This window comes from Myxine glutinosa, chromosome 1 (assembly GCF_964187855.1).
Source record: "Myxine glutinosa chromosome 1, kmMyxGlut1.1, whole genome shotgun sequence".
NCBI classification, from domain to species: domain Eukaryota; kingdom Metazoa; phylum Chordata; class Myxini; order Myxiniformes; family Myxinidae; genus Myxine; species Myxine glutinosa.
Window position 1 is genome coordinate 92,834,192 of NC_136261.1, and position 22,309 is coordinate 92,856,500.

The window sequence follows — 22,309 nt, forward strand, 5'->3', positions numbered from 1 at the left end:
AGGAGTGAGGGACGTCCTGTGGAAGGAAGGATTGTGTTGAACAGATGATGTCCGGTGTATCAGCAAGGACCTGGATTGAGAGATGTCAGGTCAGAGTGGAGGCCTCAGATGTTTGAAGTCCACACAGTTAGGGACAGAGGAGGATGGATTGGGAGTGTGCAGGATTTGGGAGGGGGGAGGGGGTTGGTTTTGAGGGGCCGGCATGAGAGAGAGGCTTTGAGGCGGTGGGGTGAGGGTGGATGCAGAAAGAGGGGACATGGAGTGGAGGGATGTTGAAAAGGCGGACACATTGAAAGGGTGGTGTTTGAAGCACGTGGGCTTGTTGATGAGGAGTAGGGGACTAACACTGTTAAGCGACGTGAAGGGATTTGATTGTCGTGAGCAAACTCTGCAAACTGGACTTCTCGAGATTCCCAAATTGGACAAACGGAGATAAAGATCATGGGTTGGGTGGTCAGAATATTTGTTGAAGGGCATGGAGAAAGGTGGTGCTGTAGGTGCAGGAGAGGGTGGTAGACCAAGCGCTTAGCTGCCAGTTTTGAAAATTAATCTTTGTGAATAATAAGAACAAGAAGAACACATGGGGTATACCTGACAACAAAATAAGGAAAGAGAAGCATTTTAACATTTCAAAATGACTTTAAATGAAGAATGAAGAAGCATTTACATTTTACATTCAATGAACATTCAGTTTGGAGATATTGAGAGAAGGGAGAAATAAATAATGGAGTGCAGAAAGTACAGGCAGAAGGAAATTCAAATGGAATGATATTGTTGTGGAATGAAAAATAAAGTTATTTTCATTGTTTTTATTTTTTGAAGCAAGGAGGGGAAATAGGATAACATTGACGAGGTAGAAAAGTACAATATTTGGGGAAAATAAGCAAAACAAGGGACGGAGTTTTCACAGTGGCTCTCCGAAGAGTTGGCCTTGAACAACACGAAAACAAATTTGACAAATACAGCACAACAAGGTACGATATAACGGAAAAATGGACGAGAATGCAAACAGCAACAGAGTGATGGAAATATAAGAGAAATATATGACGGATCCTGTTTGGAAAACTCAGCTTTGATGAGGTGGAAGCAGCAACTGCAGATTCAACACACACGTGGAAACTTCCACATCCTATTCAATCTCGTTCTTCCCTCCAGGTCTTCAAGACAGCTGTTCACCACCATCTCAGATCGCCCACAATCCAAAACCCATGATCTTTTATATATCCTCGTTAACCTCCACCATAATCCCTCCTCCTTCCAAATTCCCAGTTTTCTCTCCTGAGAGTTTCCTTCTGTATCCATATTTTTCACCCATACGTCCCTCTCCTGCCGCCAATTCCTCCCCACACATTATTTGTCAAAGTCTCCCTCTATATTGGCCTTCATCTCTGCTGTTGGTGTCCCCCCTCTCTCTCTCGCTCTCTCTCTACTTCTCCTTTTTGTTGCGTCTCTCCTGCTCCTTTTGCATCCTGTTTTTGTCTGTTACGTCCTGATCTGTTCAGTGTACTATCTCTTCCATGAGCTTCGACTATGTATAGAAAAACAATTCTCCCTCTGACCCTCCCTTGTTATATCTCTTTATTTCTCTCTTCATCTCTTTCTCGATCTCTCTGTATCTCTCACCCTCTCCCACCCTCCCCTCAACCTCCACCTATCTTTCTCTCTCTTGTCAGTTTTGGGTTTTAAACCTGGTCAGCAAGAAAATTGTTTTACTGAAAGTTCGGAAGAATATTGCCTATTCTTTATTTGGTGACTAATTATTTCCAGTGTGTGTTTGCTTTTTTTCCTTTCTGACCTTACTGTGGCTCTCCCTTTCTCACTTGTGTCCTGTTCTTTTTTTCTCTCTTTCTCTCCCTCCAACTGCTCAAAGTCCACTGAGCTGTCTTTCCAACTGCCTATGGAGGAAATTGCAGAAGAAGAGGTTGCACACAACCTTCCCCTCATGCATGCACAGATCTCTCTCTCTCTCTCTCTCTCTCTCTCTCTCTCTCTCTCTCTCTCTCTCTCTCTCACACACAAACGTACACGCACACACAATCACACCTCTGACTTCTACAGACATCTCACACATACACACACCACATATCTTATTCATATATTTGGTGCTTACAAAACGGAATAAGTTTTAAAATATTAATTAATATTGTAAATGATGCTTGTTAGACTAAGACTAAGAGTCAACAATTGAAGGAGCCATTGTTTTTTTTTGTGCTGTCTAACATTATTGTAGTTTATGCCATGCCGTCATGGCAAAGACAACCATGACTTAAATTCTGTTTTCTTTTCCCTTTTATTTCTCCCATTCTGGGTGATACTTGCGCACGTGCACTTTGGGTTGACTTTCCTCATTTTAGCTTCCTCTACAGTCTACATCCTTTCTCCTCTTTTGACATCATGATTGCTGCTTTGATTCGTCGGAATGTTTTTCCTCCATGATCTCATCCCTTTTCCTCATTTGCCTCCATTGCAGTCCCCAGCCATGCAAGGTGTTTTACTCGCTTTGACAAAAACATCAAACCTCTATCAGTCCCATGGCCCGGAAGCTGCACTCATCGAGGTATCTGGAGATGTTTAGGCCAATTAACCAATCTCTTAATTTGCGTGACAATAACAATTCAAATGTGTTGGTGTATTAGTAGCAGAAACCTTTAAGGACCTCTACATATTACGTATGAAAAAAGTGGAATTTTGAATCCCACCTCTCTCTCACCGCATACCTTGATATGTCTCGTACATTTTTCACACACAAGGATAACACCCTCTCCCCTCTTTCTTATTTCCTTCTACCATTTCTCTAACGCAACCCCTCTATTTGAACTGTGAAAACTTTTTCTTTCATTCTTCCTCATTTCCTTTCTTTTTCTCAATTTTACACTCCACTCCTTTTTGCATAATTACACAATATGTAGATACTCCCTTCATTTTCAAAACGGCAAGATTTTCCTTCCAGACTAATCGATTCACTAAGCCTGGAATTGCATGCTCATTCCTTTTGAGCCTCTTGTAGTAGAGAAAGTGCATAGTTTTGTGTTTTTGGATTGTTTTTTGGGGTTGTCCCTCTGTCTGTCCGTGTGTCCTTGATAGGTTTTTCGCTACCACGATAACTTAAGAATGGCTGAAGGGATCTAAGTCAAATTTGGTGCAACTATGTATAATGATACAAATATGAACTGATTAGATTATGAGGTTAAGAGATGAAAGGTCAGAGGTCATGTTGGGTAAAAAATTGATTCTTAAGAACAGCTGAAGAGATTTAAATCAAACTTGGCACAAGTATGTATAATGATGTAAAGATAAACTGATTAGATTTTTGGGTCAAGAAGTCAAAGGTCAGTGGTTATGTAAGGTGATGTAAGTGATTCTTCACCACTTGAGTGAAGAGGCCAAAAAACGACACAGTATATAGCACAATATCTCAAACAGTAATGGACGGATTTGTAAGAAACTTGGTGGATGAGTCGGGTAGGTGACAAGAACAAGGCAATTATATTTTTGTTAAGGTCCCGATGCAGATCCAGCCTATCGGTGGGATACAAAACGTAAACTGCTCAGTCTGGGAAGATATCCGCTCTACCGAGTGCCGTTGTAGTTTTTTTTAAAGCAATAATTTATTTAACAATGAATCTGCATTCATCACTTGGTTTTCACCTTCCTGTTGTTTTTTTCCAGGCGTTTCGGTCAGAATACAGCCGCCTGGTAGTACTTGCAAACTCTGATAATCGCTTCACAACCTCCACCCAACCAAGCACCGGCAACCAGCCTACCAACACTACCTATCCTCGTTTTAAAGACTCCAGTGCTCAAATTGATGGTAGCACTAGCCAACCTGTTGGTGAAAGCAAACAGACACACACCACGTCCAGCAGCACAACTTGTATCGACCCAAGCACAAAAAATATATTCTTACCACTGCATACCCCATCGGCTACCCCATCATCACCCTGTACAAACTCTGCTGTGGATTTGCGGCTTGAACACGTTTTGGTGTACCTTCTCCGTGCTGGTGCGCCCAAGAAGGTTGTGGAGCGTAGCCTCCTGGAGGCTTTTGCCAGTCCAGCACTGTCTCAACACCCATGGTAGGACAGAGTGCAGTGGAAATTGTGTGCACATTTGCTTGTTCACCTGTCAAGATCATAAAGACAGTTGCAGCATGTCCCTATCATTTAGCTTTCTTATTTCTGGGGAATTTTAACTGCATTGTTAACTTTACTCTGCAGTCATGGGCCTGACACAGCACTCTTCAATTATTTTTATCTTCATTGTCTATGCTGCTCCTGGGCAAACACAAGTAATCGCTTCTCTCAAAGTCGACACCTACTTTGTTTTAGTCGTTTGGGACCTCGACATATTGCACAAGCAAAATGGTGGTAAAATGACTGTGCATGCCCCACCCCAAATACCACATGTATTCCACTTCTCCATTCTTCATCATTACCTTGACTGCCCCACCCTAAATATGCCATGTATTCCCCTTCTTCCCCTTCTTACAACTTTCTTCTCCCATTGTCCTTTCACATCTCCCTCCCCCTTGCCCAGTTTTCTTTTTCTCAAATATTTTGTCTGTTCTGCCTGTTCTGCCCATCCACTCCATTGGTGTATGTAATGACATTTAAATTATTGCACTATTCCTATTCAGGAGAGACTAAAAAAGAATAGAATGCACATTTTACATTTGTTGCATTCCCTCCCCCATGTCCCTTGATGTGGAAAAGTACTCTTACTGTATCCTACAGTACACACAAGGAATAAAGTGAACACTCCCTATTATTGCTAGGCCGATATCGGTATTTGTAATCTGCACAAGCCGATATCGGCAATCTTTAGGAAATCGGCATCGGCCGATTGGATTCAGTGTGTGCCGATTACCAATTACAGTACAGTACTGTATATAACCCCATATAGCCTGGCGTTGGCTTAGCGGCTAGGGTGCCAGCTTAGGATCCTAGGATCCTGGGTTCGAATCCCGGTCAATCACTGAATTAACGCCAGGGGGGTTGACTCAGCCTGTCATCCTTCCGAGGTCGGCTAATTGAGTACCAGTTCACTGGTAATTCCCTGTTTATCGTAAAAGGTGACAAACAGGGTTGGCGGCAGGAAGGGCATCCGGCCGTAAAACATTGCTTCAAAAAGGGAACCAACAAACAACAACAACCACGGTGCCCGAAAAAGGCCAACCCCCGCTTGTGGGGAAAAAATGGCCAGTAAAGGTGGTTTTTATTTATTTATATATAACCCCAAAAAACTTGAGTAGCTTTCGCCCTTTTTAAGGCGAATTTCAATAAACAAACTGGAGACGTTTGAACGTTATTTTCACATTTCAATAAGATTTGCATAAACATTATTCTTTATAAACAGCTGGCAATCATCATGTGACTTATAAAAAATATTTGGCTCGGCAATTTGGAAAACGTGTTATTACTGCACATTGCTTGGAAATCGGGCGTTATCAAATTTATTTTGCCACGAAACTCACAAAGAGAAACAACATAACCTTTCTAAAGCACACCCGATTCATATAAATTAACCAAATGCTTTAGAAAGAGCCGCTTGTACAAAGGAAAACGCAATAGCTCATATGCTGCTGAGGGTAAAAGTTTAAACCTACTGTACCTACTTCCTGGCTGAGTACGTCTTGACATCATACGTTCCAGGTGTACTCAAGTGCATCAAAGCGTCAGTTAAATTTACTTTTTCACGTTTCAAAGGCAGACTGACAGTATTCTGAGGCCTCCGAGCAAAAGGGGCACATTCCACATGCAGTCTTTAACAGCCCCATTATAATAACACATTAACGATTGTTCGGAACGGAATCCCTTTGTAACCCCAGGTATCCCTCCCTGCACTGTCGTTTGTATAAAACTTGCTTTTCACATGACCAGAAAAGTATGAAACGCTTCATTTTGTATCCGTCAATAGCTTATTGAATGAGCACACGAATGAAATGAATGAATGATCGTTTTTTAAGGCCATTTTCCCCGCTAGAGTGGGGGTTAGCCTTGCGGGCCCCATGACAATCAGGGTTCCCTGTTTGAGGCAATGTTTTTATGGCCGGATGCCCTTCCTGACGCCAACCCTTGGTCACCTCTTACGATGCGCAGGGATACGGTGTACCTATTCTAAATCGGGGTACACACCGTGATCATTCATCCCAGCAAGCTGGTACTCAATTTGCCGACCTCGGAAGGATGACAGGCTGAGTGAACCCCCCTGGCGTTAATTCAGCGATCGACCGGGATTCAAACCCAGGATCCTAGGGTCCCAAGCCGGCACCCTGACCGCTAAGCCAACACCAGGCTTAGCGGTCAGGTACACGGTAGCTCATTATTTGTTTAAAAATGACAGGATGCTGTACCATTCAATGCACCAATCGATTAGAGAAGGGATTTTAAATTTATTTACAGCCACTCATTACTGTCAATCGCAGGCACGGCACCGATCTGACACAGTATCCACTTCATGTGTGCACAATGCACTAGCATGTCGTTATTGGTTCACGAGTTATCAAGTGACCACTATATTCGTCATGTGTGTGTGTCTGTGTGTCTGTCTGTCCGCAGCATAACTACCCGATGATATCATCCCATCTGGATTAAACTTGGGTGGGAGGTTGATATCATGATCTAGTTGTGTCCTGCCTAGAGTGGGCATATTGCGCCCATTGTGGGCGAGCCACGCCCGAAAAATGTCTTCTTAGGGGGTAATCGAGTTCAAGCTACATCTTCTCCGAGGAGTTTGGTGGAATCTGACAGGGGTTTCGATATTTGGTTAGGCAAATGTCATGTGTCTAGCCCCATGGAGCTCGATTTTTCATTTTATTTTTATTTTTGGTCTTTTTTTTCATTTTATGTATTTCTTTATTTATTTATTTGTTGTTTTTTTTTTCATTTCATTTTTCACCGAATTTTCGGTATTGTGTAGCTAACTCACCTCATAACTGATTATACATTATTTTATATCATTTCAAGGTCAGTAACCTTCATTTTGAGATTTCCGGGCCTGGCCTGTCCGGGCCTGTTTCGGTTATAGTCCGTCCTTTGTCATTGAATACGGCTCACTCGTGAACCATCGTCGTATCCTGACTTGTTTACCACTTTATAATCGGTAGCAGCCAATTCTCTTTTATTGTAGAGTTTTTTTTATTTTTTAAATCGGTAATCGGTTAGAGTCAATTTTTTTAATCGGCCCAGCACTACTGGCACTACTACACTTAAAGACAGTGGGAGTAATGCATGATGTTTTGGGCAGTGATTTTGTCACTAAAATTATCATGTTTTGATAACGCCAGGCTTGGGGTTATTCATTTTTAACTCAACTGGACTATGTCCAGCTGAATTTTTGCGACACCCAGTGTCCGTCGTCCGTCGTCCGTCTGTCGGTCGTCTGTAAACAATTCGACGTCTACGCTCTAAAAGTCACAAATATTGATTCAATTTGATGAAACTTGTTATGCAGCATCTTTAAGACATAAACCAGTTTGGGATTGCATTTGGACGTTGCACGCCCAAAAATGGGCGCGGCAGGGCGGCCATATTGAAAAATCAATATTTGTCAATCTGGTACTTCCTAATGTAGCTAGAAGGCTGAAACTTGGTGTGTCGACAGTATGTAACAAACTTCAACACATATATTACGGGTATATATACCGGTGACGTCATAGGTCACGTGACATGGTGGCCATATTGGATTTCATGAAAACCTTTAAAATGCATCTCTGCCTTCATTTTTTGATCAATTGAGTTGAAACTTTGACCACTTATAGTATATCACTTGTTCGGATGTATATCCTAATTATGACATCATAGGGCACACGACATGGTGGCCATATTGGATTTGATGAAAACATTTAAAATGCATCTCTGCCTTCGTTTTACGATCGATTGAGTTGAAACTTTGACCACGTATAGTATGGCACTTGATTGGATGCATATCATAACGATGACATCATAGGTCATGTGACCTGGTGGCAATATTGGCCATATGCTAACCATATTGATATAGACCAGATGAGTTCAGGTTCCCTGGAACCTCTCTAGTTTTATTTGTTTTCCCATGGCAGGTTACTGCACAAGCTCATCTATCTATAATTCCACTAATCTCTGTGTGTATGTTTGTATGTTTGTATGTTTGTCTGTGACCGCTGTTTCTCGACAACCACGGGTCCGATATACTTGAAACTTGCCAGGTATATTGCTGGGGACCCGAGGATGTGCCTTTTCAAGGTTTCATATTAATCGGAGAAGTAGTTACCGAGCTATGTCCAAAAAACGATTCAACCAATCACAGAGCAGCGAGTTATCACGTGTGCCGAACGTGGCGAACACACTCTGCCTCGGACGGCACATTTGAGAGCGTATTCATTTATTTCACGTTGGCAAACTATGTTGCCGCTATGTTGGCGTTAAACTATGTTTTAAAACTAATTAAAACTAATTTGCGATTCTTTCGCTTTCCTGCGCGTTTGTGCACGCGATGGCGATTTCTTTACCAAACTCCGCAAGCCGTTCGCTTTGGACCAAACCATTTCATGTAAATAGAGGGGGGGGATTGTCACCGTACTCGCAAGCCGTTCGCTTTGGACCAAACCATTTCATGTAAATAGAGGGGGGGGATTGTCACCGTACTCGCAAGCCGTTCGCTTTGGACCAAGCCATTTCATGTAAATAGAGGGGGGGGGATATAATTTTAGATATAGATATAGTACGGGCATGCCCTAGTTGGTTAAATTACTTAACGTTGAAGCAGTTCTAAAATCGATCAATACCCTCGGTGTAACCACCAGGTTTCCAGGTTATTATTTCCCTGTGTAACCACAAACTTTCTCATCATCAACGATATGTGGGTGAATATAATTATTTTTTGTCCATCTAATCCTCCTTATGCTGACATGAGCATGGTGCATCACAAATGCATGAGTTTCACTGTATGTGGCCAAGTGGTAAGGACACTGAACTGGCATTCCAGAAACTTTGGGTTGAACTCTTGCTGAATAAGCCATCAGTATTAAGACTTTAGATTATTTGCTTCTTCAAACCAAGTGGGTTTTAGGAGCTGACTGTCGAGATTGTCTATGCAAACCCAGCTGGCTCATTCAGTACTTTCAGAGAGGTGGAGGGGATAATATATTTAACCTGCCTGATCTGGTCTATCTCGGTGCCAGTTCACACAATGAGATTGACTTAGTGCCCTGAGGGCAACCTGTGATGGGCACTAAAATGTAACCTATAAAAGGTTAGCACCATCCAAAATCTCCCTTAAAAATGGAAAACGAAATGAGATTGTCATGCAAGATATGGATGTGCAGGTGTGTGCAGGTGATGCGGGTAGCTCAAGCTCGGCTCAAGGAGATCAGACCTGAAGACATGGATCTGGATGAATACCAAGTGAGAATCAAACTTAGTTATTTTATTATAACACGAGAATATAAGACCCGTCGCTTCGCTGATGGGAATACCAATCTTTGTGTAATTCCTATAAAAAAAAAAGCCAGTTGTTGATGGGGGAAAAAAAAAAAACATTAGGCGTTGTTTTCCAGCCCAGCTATATACTCAGCGAGCGAGGGAGGAGGGAGAGTGGTAATGGGATATTCTTCACAACCTTTTTAGATGCTGAATTGCAAATAATGTACAACAACACACGAAGAGGAAAATAAAAATAATTTCTCACCCCACCCAGTCCTCCCTCTCCTCCTCCCACTCTTCTCTCTTTAGATAAAACTGTCTGGGGTTTGTATTTGGCGTTGGCCATGGCAGGAAACAAACTCTGAGGTCTCCTAGTCTCTGAGTTTGTGTAATTGCTAAAAAAAACGGGGCTTTCCATTTCCTCAGCATAGTTGTGATGGCTAACCTATGGAGCAAGAACAAAAAAGGATTCCTGGGAGATCCTGCCCTTTGTGTGGGGATAAACAGCATCGCAAGTTGGTGTTTGCAGTTTTGACACGTGTGCCCATGTACCCATGCACACAAACTGACATTTTTCTTGCACCACAAAACTTCCTGGGTGTTCCCTGAATCCACCGTAGTTGGATTTATTTAAATCTGTTAATCCGTTCTCAAGTTATAACATGACAAACAGACAGACAGACAGACAGACACGGCTCCTTTTATAATATACAAAATGAAAAAGTAAGTACACCCCATGTAAAGTTTTGACTTTTTCAACATATTTCAACATACAGCTATTTGATCTTCATTTCAACAATATTGATAGATAAAGGTGATATAATATAACAAATATCATGAAACATTTACATTTTGTAGTCCATTGTATAATTTAAATAAACATAAATGCAAATTTCGCATGTGGAAAAAGTAAGTACACCCCATGAAATGTTTTTTTATCTTTAAAACATATGTGGACATATCAATATTTGATCTTCATTTAAACAGTATATATAGATAAAGGTGATCTAATTGAACAAAAAACAATGAAAGATTGACTTTGCAATAATTTATTCAACAAAAAATTAACAGAGATGCCATTTCCTTCTGTGGAAAAAGTAAGTACACCCTTGGCTCTAATACGTGGTATTGCCCCCTTTGGCAGAAACAACCTCAAGTAGGCGTTTCTTATAACTGTCTACCAGTTTCTGACATCGGCTGGGAGAAATTTTTTCCCACACCTCCATGCAGAATTCTTTCAGCTGTGCGATGTTTGAGGGGTTTCTTGCATGCACAGCTCGTTTCAAATCCCCCCACAACATCTCGATGGGATTTAGATCCGGGCTTTGACTTGGCCATTCCAGAACCCTCCATTTCTTTCTTTTCAGCCATTCCTTGGTGGATTTACTGGTATGTTTTGGGTCATTGGCATGTTGCAAGGTCCACCTTCGGTTGAGCTTCAACTCTCCGACAGATGGCCTCACATTATCCTCAAGCACCTTCTGGTACAATTCATAGTGGAAGAATTCATAGTGGAAGAATTCATAGTGGATTATATGATGGTGAGCTGCCCAGGCCCTGATGCAGCAAATCTGCCCCAAACCATAATATTTCCACCACCATGCTTTACAGTTGGTATCAGGTTATTGTGGTCAAATGCTGTCTTTGGTCTTCGCCAAACATGTCTTCTGGTACTGTGGCCAAATAGCTCTACCTTTGACTCATCTGTCCAGAGCACATTGTTCCAGAAGTGCTGGTCTTTGCCTCGGTGTTCATTGGTAAACTTTAGTCTTGTCCTGATGTTCTTTCTGGGCAGCAAAGGTTTCCTCCTGGCACACCTCCCATGTAGATCAAATTTGTGCAGCCTCTTTCTAATGGTAGACTCGTGCACTTTGACATCAACAGTGGCAAGAGCTACCTGTAGGTCCCGTGATGACATTCTGCGGTTCTTAGAGACTTCTTTCAGCATCTTGCGGTCTGCTCTCAGGCTGAACTTGCTGGCGCGGCCTGGCCTGAACAAGTTGGCAGTTGATTGGAATCTTCTCCACTTGTAGGTGATCTTCCGGACAGTCGAATGATTGATTTCAAATTGTTTGGAGATCTTTTTAAATCCCTTCCCAGACTCGTAGGCATCTATAACCTTCTTTCTGAATGCCTCAGAGAGCTCTTTTGATCTAGGCATGGTGACGCCGCACACTTCAACAACAAAGAGCAAACCAAACTAAATGTCTGAGATTTAAATAAGACAGGTTCCTCCAAGATCCTCTCTAACGATGTTTTAATCATTTGCACCTGAGTTGGTGCACCTGATTCTAATTTTAGGTATTTGAAGTCGTGATAAATATAGGGGTGTACTTACTTTTTCCACATGCGAAATTTGCATTTATGTTAAGTTAAATTATACAATGGACTCCAAAATGTAAATGTTTCATGATATTTGTTATATTATATCACCTTTATCTATCAATATTGTTGAAATGAAGATCAAATAGCTGTATGTTGAAATATGTTGAAAAAGTCAAAACTTTACATAGGGTGTCCTTACTTTTGCACGTGACTGTAGACTAGAATATGAGGCCCGTCGCTTCGCTGACGGAAATTCCAATCTTTGCTGCGGTGGCTGAATATGGGGGGGGGAGGGGGGAGGATTCCTGGGAGATCCTGCTCTCCATGCAGGGATAACCAATGTCACCTGTTAGCATTTTCAGGTTTGACACGTGTGTTCATGTACCCATTAAAAAAAAAAATTAAAAAAACTTTTTGGGATCACAAACACTCTCAGGAGTTACCCAAATCCACCGTAGTTGGATTTATTGAAATCCTTTCAGCTGTTCTCAAGGTATAACACGACAAACAGACAGACAGACATGGCTCCTTTTATAATATAGATGATTTTATCATCATTTTATCATTGATGAATAACCCTGCCGATGAAACACTGGATGACCAGGGTGACAGTTCATAGCTGGATCGGGATTCGAACCCCAGCTAAACAGCTGAGAGGCGAGTCTGTATGACCCCAGGCAATCTCGTCAGCCCAACACACCACTCGACGCATCACGCCACTTTATTATGCCATACACTCCTAACAAACCATCCCTGCAATACATGGAAACACACCACAATACATCTCAGAACACACCACCACACAGACACCACACTCAACATGCTACACCACAAAACACCATACATCAACACACTTGCACTCCAGAACCTCCAACCCATCATTTTGACACCATTTAATTATGCTTTTCACACCAGCGAAATAAATGTAGATTTTTGTGCGTAATTTTTGTTTTAGCCAAACGTTTGCCACAGTAAACGCAAACCTTTATTTGGGCAGTGTATAATGCCACAGATCGTTGCTGCGTTTGATTCCAAAAACAATCCGATGTATATACATGAAGCAAAAACATGCATACTGCTTATGTGCATATATAAATAATAATCCGATACCTGGACATGGATTCCAATTGCACTGGGCCATGGACTGACACCCAGGCCCAGGGCCTGAGGCCTGCCATCTGTGCTGCTTCACAAAATGGCAGTGCATGATTTTTATTGTGGGTGGAGTCGAGCAAGCTGTCCAGTGAATGGGTGCATGGCAGTCCTTTAATGGTGTGCCCACCGATTTCCTAATACATACATACAAACACACATACATACATACTCCAAACACAGTACGGCTATTTTTAGATATGGATTTTGATGTGCCAATTGATTTAATCATCTGAAAGTTGTGTGACTGTCGTTTAATAATGAGAAATAGTTTCTCCAATGATAGACGTATCAATGGGAAAATGAATCGAATGTTGTGTTTAACATAATACATGTCATGTGTGCAGCGCTGGCTCAATGCATATGCATCGTTTCGGAAGGCGGCGGCTTTTCTGCACTCTGGCCTTGTACTTTTCTTGCAGAAACGGTAAGGTTATTTTGTGTCTGTCACAGAGCTGAACTTACGAAAGGCATTTAAGAGTTAGACGCGTGTAGAATGAAACACCGGTTAATTGGCTGTTTTGATGCGCACAACTAAACAGCCAGATGTTTATCCCCCTTCTTAAATTGCTGTTTAGACGTGCGTTTTGCTGTGCATGTACAAATATGGTTTTGTCAGCATTAAAGGGTTAGGTGTGTGTTAGCAAGACGCTCCCTAAATGCCTTTCAGAAATTCGGTCCATAGTGTCTCTATCTTTGCATACTTTTGATGTGACGTATTTACTTATGCATGTTTTTGACTTGCATCTGGGTCCTATAATGTCAACGCAACAATGGCTCCAAAGGTTCAACAAATGTTAATAAAAAAAACAACCTAAACATCCCTTCATGTGCAAAATAAACCTACACAATATTTCAGCCCCAAACTCCAATGTGGTAACATGGCTTGGCATTGTTTGGCCACAAAAATAGAATGTCCTGCCCACTTTTTGCCCTCGTGAATTGCATGTTTTATTGATTTTTTTTTGGAAGGCCCATATCTTGCCAATGGACAAAAAAAGTTCAGGTGAAATTTGAAACCTAAACCTCAGGAATTGTTACCCAATCTTTCAGAAACTGCCCACAAAAAAATTGTACCTTTTGCCATTTTCAAATTATAGTACGTCATCTCAAAATAGACATGTATACTGCATTTACCGGTGTATTAACCGCTACTGTGTATAAACCGCACCCCTGTTTTTCACCCTCAAAAATAAACAATTCATGTTCCCGGCGAAGCTTGATGATGTAGGACTGTCAGTGTGTAGTCATATCAGCCGTGTCATCGGGTACATGTTGGGAAACGTGTGTGCGGCGTCGAACCGACAGATAATGGCGTGCCATGAACTTGTAGGCCCACGACGGGCTGGTCGTGAAGTCCCCAATGTCATCCTCCTTACCTGAGCTCCTTTGCCTCAACCTGAGAGCAAGTGTTGTAAATGAAAAACGTGTAAATTCAACCTAATTTCCCATTATAAGAGGCAGAGGTTTGGGTGAGTGCTGCCTCAATCCTCATTTTATTGTCATATTTTTACTATTACAGTGGTTTATTTTACTGTATTTAAATTATAATGTTTAAGATCCACCTGGCGTTCCTTCTCCAGCAGTGAGTCCTCATTTGAGAGCTCCTCCCGGTACGAGTCCAGCATCTCCTCTACATCACCCTCCTCCACTGCATCAAAGCCAAGCATCTTGGCCATTTCGACGATGTTACGTCGTGTTTTCAACACATCATTATTCTCATTGAAACCTTTAAAGCCATGAACAAATTGAGGGAAAAGTTTCCCCCATACACCATTCATACGGGAACGGATGACTTCCCTCCAACACTCCTCAACATTACATAGAACATCCCTTATTGTAAAGGCATTCCAGAATTACTTTACAGTAATCTGATCGTTATCAGTCGATTTCACCTGCAAATCATTCAATAATTATCAGGTTTGCAAATGTTTCTTCGGAGATAATACTCTCGGTGATAATTTCTACTCTGGACATGTTGCTTCAGCTGTCTCAACAATGGATGGAGGTCCTCAATGCCGAACAGGAAATCAGAGCCGTCTCCCTTGACATATCACGTGCCTTCGATACGGTCTGGCACCCAGCTCTGCTCACCAAACTCTCCTCCTATGGTATCCATGGAAATCTCCAGGCATGGCTTGCGGACCTCCTCTCTGGTCGTAGTCAACGTGTGGCCCTGAATGGGTTTCTCTCATCTCCCCTTCCTGTTCTGGCTGGAGTTCCCCAAGGTAGTGTTCTGGGCCCTGTGCTTTTTCTGGTCTTCATCAATGATCTCTCCGACTCTCTGGAAAATCCTCTCTATCCCTTTGCTGATGACTCAACTCTCTGCCGCTCCATTCCTCATCCCTAATATCGGCAGTCTGCACTCTCCTCACCCTCTGCAGACCTGGAGAATATCACAGACTGGTCAAACAAGTGGAACATGTCTTTCAATCCTGACAAATCTCACACTCTTACTATGTCTCTCTGAAAAGACCGACTGGAAAACCCTCCCATCTACTTTCTCAACAATCCTCTCCAAGAAGTTCTGTCGCTCAAGCTTTTGGGTCTCACTATCTGCCATGATCTTTCCTGGGAAAACCACATTTCCAAGCTGGCCTCCAAAGCCAGTCGCCAACTGGGCATCCTCTGTCGTGCGAAGTCCTTCCTTGGCACACCTGAGCTCCTCACCACATACAAAGCTTTCATCCGCCGCTCAATGGAATACTGTTCCCCCCTCTGGGCCGGTGCTCCTGCCTCACACGTACCTCGGCTTCACGCTGTTGAAACCAATGCTTTCAGAATCATTGGAATCTCCTGCGATGTAGCTAACTCCGAGGGCCTTTCACTCACTCACCGCAGGCAGATTGGTGGTCTTTCTGTCTTCTACCGACTCCTCTCAGGCCTTGCTCCCCCAGCTCTCTCTGTGCTCTGTCCCCCAAATATTCCTACACGTCGCACAAGATCTGCCAGCAACCCTCTTATGGTTAAACTGCCAAAATCTAGGCTCTCTGCTCACCTTCACTCTTTCATTCCCCTTTTCTCCCGCCTCTGGAACAAACTCCCTCACTCTCTTCAATCCCACTCGTCCCTCCAGGTCCTTAAAACAGCTGTTCACCACCATCTCTTATCTTCCCCCATCCAAAACCTTGATCTTTTCTACCCTCGCTAATTTACCCCAGATACACTTTTTTGAAATTCCAACTTCTTTCCTGGAAGTCCTTGCAGTGTCCATATGTTTTATACCTCTTCCACCTCCCCCCAAGCCCTCTCCCTCCCACATTTCTCTCGATGTCCCTGCTCTCAAATGTTGTGTTTGTGTCCTTCCCCTCTCTCCCCATCTTGTCTACCACTCCCCTTATTTTGTGTTTTATGTGTCGGTTTGACTTTTTGTTTGATTAATGTTAGCTCTTTCACGAGCCTCGATCTTGTATACAAAAAAATAAAAAATAAATAAAAATACACCTTGAATGTAGCAATCACTTTCTGGTCCTCATATCCACCTGTACAATCACCTCTTTCATGCCGTCCTAAAACATCCGTTTTTACTTCAATACTGATGGACTTCCTCTGGATTTTGCTCGCACTTCCAACCTTGCTACTCCATGGACGCTTTCCATTCATGATTGCAAGGGTTACGTTTATTACAGCGGCACAATTCACGTGCAAAATGGGAAACGCATCACAACACGCACGATGCTAACGTGGAGTGTTTCCGGAAACTGAGGGAGGGGAAGATGAGGTAGAGGGAAGGCAATCTCCCCGGAATCTAGGTGTTATCGCCAACTTGTTTTCATGTTGTTCAGCGCGAAAATTTAATCGGAGCATTACTCGTGCGCTCGAGTCACGTAATTCCAAATAATGGTTTAAATGACAGGCGCATACTCCTTCAAAAATGCGCAAACAGAACACATGCAAAACGCGAACATACCGCGCTGGATAATGTACGCTATTAACAGTGTGGCGACGTCGCATGTCAGGAAATTGTAGTTTGGTTTTTCAATTTAAATCGGATGTTTTTCTTAAAGTAGCATTAAATTATATACATATCCTTTATTGAAACGTATTGCAATATGTACACTTTAAAAATATATGTCTTGGTCATTATGGGCCCCTTCTGATTGTGGGCCTGGCACCGAGGCACATTGGAGCCATTGTCAACCAATGTTTGTCAATCAATCAGAATTGACAGGAACGCGATGACATGTCGGGGTTACCGTGCATGACTCAATGGGTAAAAACGTGCAACCGAGGTCATTTGTACTTGCATCGTTTTATATAATTATGAAAGCTCAACACATTCCCCGATATATGTAGAATATAGATCTACTAGTGTATGTATGACAATTGGAATATAATTGAAATTCAGCTTTGATTGTTTTTAAGACTGACTTTTTTTCTCTATATGTGTATTAACCGCACCCCCAACTTTTAACTTTGTTTCCCGATAAAAAAAGCGAAATTCGGAAAATACGGTAATTGGATTCTAGTGATTTGGGGTTTTCGGGATTTAGTATTGATATATTACAATAAAATAGTTTATAAACTCCGTTTCCACTTTCCACGTTTCCGTAAAGCCGTCATGGTCTCCAATTCCACTGCTTCGCCGATGACATCCAGCTTTTCATCTCCACCAACTCCATCTCCACCGCCACCCACTCTATCCTGACAAACTGCATCACTGAAATAAAATCCTGGTTCAAATCAACTTCCTCAAACTTAACTGTGATAAATCTGAAATAATCATCATTGGCCCAAAAACGCTCACCAAGTCCACCCATAACTTTGCCCTCAACATCGACGGTTTCCCAGTATCCACCTCCCCTCACATCCGGAATCTTGGCATCATCTTTGACCAAACCCTCTCCTTCGACAAATACACTAAAGAGATCACAAAGACAGCCTTCTTTCACCTGAAAAACATCGCCCGTCTCCGTCCATCCCTCTCCTCCGTGGCTGCAGAAACCCTCATCCACGCCTTCATCACTTCCCGTCTGGACTACTGCAATAGCCTCCTTTATGGTTCACCCTCAACAATCACCAATAAACTCCAATACATTCAGAACTCCGCTGCCCGTCTACTCACCCATTCCCGGACCCGTGACCACATCACCCCCGTCCTTTACAAGCTTCACTGGCTCCCCATCTCCCAGAGAATCCAGTACAAAATCTTCCTCTTGACCTACAAAGCCCTCCATAACCTGGCCCCATCCTACCTGGCTGACCTCCTCTCCAGACACACTCCCACCCGCAACCTCCGCTCTGCTGGTACCAACCTCCTGACCCCCCCCCCCCCCCCCCCCATCCGGACCAAATTTAGATCCTGGGGGGACAGGGCCTTCTCCATCGCTGCTCCCACCCTCTGGAACTCGCTACCTCACACCATCAGAGACTCCTCCTCACTCACCACATTCAAAACATCACTCAAGACCCACCTGTTCAACACTGCATTCAACATTTAACCCACAGCATCTAACCCCTGACTATCTCCTCTCCTTCTCCCTCCTTTGTGCTTTGAATATTTCCCTATTGATTCTTCTTTTTTGCAATTGTTTTTATGTTTTGCTATGCATTATGTTTTGCACTCTGTCAAAGCGTCTTTGGGCTTCCTGAAAAGCGCTATATAAAATAAATGCATTATCATTATATTATTATTATTATATAAATGCATGGCTGGAGTCAAAAGATGGATCTGCAAGAAAAAAATACCGCCTTCATTAGACTAAATCATTGACTGCATGGGCAACTACTTCGTGTATTTAAACTCTCACTAAATAAATATATGTATCTGATCTTCATCTGTACCAACCTTCAGCTTTGTGTCTCAGTTCATTCTATATCAGATGATTTTTGAATCACAGGTGCATCAGGAATTTGAAACATTAGAGTCCAAGAAATGCTCAAACAGAAGAAAGAAGCTTACAAAATGTAAGGAATGCAAAACTTGTTTTTGAGAAGCTCTTGAATGAAGAAAACTTGATTGGCAATTCCTCTGGTTAAATATAGTATTGTTCTCACTCCCATTGTGCTGCTGCACTGCATCCTCTTGGGCCACAACACAGCAGAAAAGCTGCTCATGTATTTGAGGATCACCCGGGTGTCTTCCTGGTCAGCTTTGGGCCTTAAGGGGTCAAATCCATGCCCATGTTCTACCACATCTCGCTGCTGTCTCGCTGTGACAATGCCCAGAACCAGCCTGATCTGTGATGCACCTCTCCGTTGGCCTGGTCTTCTCTGCTGTGGCCGGCTCGTGATTACCAAAGGCTCATGGAGCCTGTCTTTATTAGAAAGCTCAATGGCATGGTTTATCCCTTTCCAAGCACAGCATCCTTCAAAGCATTACATCAACATTTTGGCCACTTGCTCGGTTATCTCTATCAATGTAAAAATGTCCAATGGATCACATACAAGACCACAAATCGGCACTCAAGTTGGGATATCATTTTTATAGTTCTTTTTTATTGCAGATACATCTTTTGATTCCAGCAATGCATTTTTAATGCTTTAATTCATCATGCTTGTTGGGGCTACAAGCATACCAAATTATTATATGTATATACTCTATGCAATGGAATTCCTCTGAACACTTTTACAGGCATTGAGTAAACCCCCAATTCCCAAAAATCAAAATGTAGAACATGATCTTTGTTTTGTGATGTTTATAAATTGAAATTGTAAAATGTACTCTGTATTTGTAGGCAAATTCTGTAAACTTGGCTCAAAAATATCCAGGATTTACAGTTTGAGCTTGCTATCTTGCTACAGTGGAAAGATATTAGCCTCCATAAAAGTTTTTTTTTTAAAACATAAATTCCATCTCTTATCTCCAAAAAACGGGAATGGAACCCTGTTTAAAAGGGGCCATAACCACCAAAAAATCACTTGTAAAGGGGCTGAAATTAATCAAAATGTGAGATTGTCTCCTGGGGACCATTAGGTGAGTTGGCATGGAATGGCCCAGCTTGCTTTCAGGTACAATTAAAAGAAAGGTGTTTTTAACTTATGAACTCCCTTTTTTTGGTACGGTCCTTTGCTTAGGTACGAGAGTGCGCTACCCTGCCTGCTCCATGCTTATCGACTGAACCGCCACCTCACCCTGACTGGGCCAAACTGCTGCCTTTCTCATTCATTCATCTCACGCCTCCGTCGCCTTTGTTTAATGGTAACCTGCCTGTATTGTTGTCTCTATCAGTTTGTCCCAGAATGATGTTTTTAAAATGGATTTAAAAGTCATTGTACTACCACAGTGATATAAAATGGTGTTGTATTGTGGTGTCATTCCTATCTTTTTTTTTTTTTTTTTTGAGATTTAAAATTTTGAGATTTTTGGATTTTGAGATTTTTTTTTGAGATTGTGGTGTCATTCCCTCGATGTTTTTACATTTTTTAAATGTTTTTTTTCCTTGTGAAGATAAAAGAATCATGATTTTATGCTCATGCATGCATTTTATACTCAATTATGCTCATGCAATTATGGAAATTCATATTTTTATTTCATACAATAACTGAAATTTTCTGACTTTAACAACAAAATGTCAATTATGATTTAACTGTTTGCTTGTTTGATTGTAACAAAAAAAAAGACAAAGGACCAAAAATTATATAATGTTTGTGAATGGATTCGATGGCCCCTTAGTAAAAATGGCTTCACTAATTACCTCCGCCACCAAAAGTGGATGGAGGTTAGGCCGAAAAAAATATATTGCTGGTCTCTGGTCAGAACAAAGTTCCAGAATTGATGCGGCAATGCGGTTTTTTTCTTTTCTTTTTTGAAAAGCATGGATTGCACATATAGAGGTGTTTTTTTGTGTCCTCATGCCTTGCGGTCCTTCTCATCTGCCGTGGCGCCGTCCAGAGAGAAATTAAAGACAGCCAATGGGACTTGTAGGCCTTTTTGTAAATAATGAACACAAGCTTAAGTTATTTTAAAATGTATATATTCTGAAAATTATTAAGTTCTTCAAGCATATTATAGACTGCCATTTCGTTCTCGAGATCGCCTCGCCGTACCATCAAACATTCCAATCCGTCGATCGCGTCAACACTCCGCATGCGCAAGTGGTCTAACAGGCCGATGGTCTCCCACGATCTCTTCTCCCAGTCCACCAGATTATCACAGACGCTTACAACTTCATGACAAACGAGATAGGATCCAGGCCTAACTAACGAGACCACCCGCAGCTCTCTAGGCCTCTGGTTGCTGCACACGAACCCGACAAAGAACGTATTCGTTTCAATAAATGACAATATCCAGCCGATTGGAATCATGCGGCACGGCACACAAAACTACTCATATCTTTGGAACGGCTGGTTGGATTTGGACAAACTAAACGTAGTTTTGTAGGGGAGAACCGTGCGCGAACGTCGATACCAATGGCGACCCTCACAGTATTTCCCGAGATAGCGCGCCGGCCCGGCAACAACAGGCGCGTGCTGTTGTAGGTACCGTTGGAAATTTGAAAAAAATAAAACATTGTTGATGCGCAGGGTCAAAATCGATGCGTGCGCTGACCAGAGACCGGAAATATATTTTTCCCGGCCTTATGATTCTGTTACGTGGTCCTCCCAGTGACTACCTGGTCTCGGTGACCCCCGGACCGTGAGAGGAACTCCGCCAGAAAGATCTATGATTTATACGCTTTCGTAACGCAATCAATATGAATTTCAGTCAATAAGAAACCCCACACCAAGGATCCAGAGTAAGCAATAATATATTCCCCGAGCAATCAACAACCATCAACAATACACAATCAATATTACGAAGATGGCCATCTTACATATGTGTCCCCCCCTGTCCCCACTCACGACCACTTGGGTCACTGTCCCTCACAATGTCTCTCTTCTCCGCACACGGGCGGTTGAACGAACCCCGGGCGGTCGTGCTCTAAACGTGCACGTCTCGTACCGTGGACAGCTGCTGCAGCGCACACCTCCTTGCCAAGCAACGGGGCAAAACCAAGCGCGGGTTGCAACGTGCGCGAGGCCCAAGGTGCGACCCGTACGCGTCCTTGTTGACGGTGAGGCGAACTGTGCCGGACGCTGGGTTCCGTGCACGAACCCACGGCGACTTGATGTGTAAAGGGGTAATTACCCCGCCCAGGTAACTCCTCTCGCCAGACGGGCTGTCAAACGCAGCGTTCCCCACGCTGCTCAATATCGATACCGCTCTTCTCGGCGCTGGGCGAGGAAGAAGAAGAGAATCGCCGCTCCTCCCGGACCTCGTGTCTTTTCTTCTTCCGTTTCCGGTCTCCTTTTCCCCAGAAGGGCTCCTGACCCTTTAATCACACCAACCTTTAATCGACTACACATTAATAAGCAATGACCTGAATAGTAATTCACATAAATTCACATAAATCCGTAACACTCCCCCCCTTCAAGAAAGAAAGTTTGAACCCAGCGAAAACTTTCCTTGCCGGCCAACTTTGATAAACAAACCAGATAAACTCACCCCCCCC

General features: G+C 42.7%; 1 protein-coding gene across 9 annotated transcripts in view; it reads left to right on the forward strand.

The window, feature by feature from the left end:
- The window catches only part of LOC137417661 (ubiquitin carboxyl-terminal hydrolase 28), a 138,762-nt gene that overhangs the window by 108,015 nt on the left and 8,438 nt on the right, over nt 1-22,309 (forward strand). For 5 of the 9 annotated variants that reach the window (XM_078774606.1, XM_078774613.1, XM_078774596.1 and 2 more), the window contains 6 exons: nt 1,871-1,921; nt 2,471-2,557; nt 3,670-4,076; nt 9,302-9,380; nt 13,223-13,302; nt 19,893-20,016. In XM_078774606.1, the coding sequence (XP_078630732.1) occupies nt 1,871-1,921; nt 2,471-2,557; nt 3,670-4,076; nt 9,302-9,380; nt 13,223-13,302; nt 19,893-20,016 (828 nt within the window). The remainder of the gene's footprint in view (nt 1-1,870; nt 1,922-2,470; nt 2,558-3,669; nt 4,077-9,301; nt 9,381-13,222; nt 13,303-19,892; nt 20,017-22,309) is intronic. The other 4 variants (XM_078774624.1, XM_078774634.1, XM_078774642.1 and 1 more) reach the window with 1 other exon arrangement.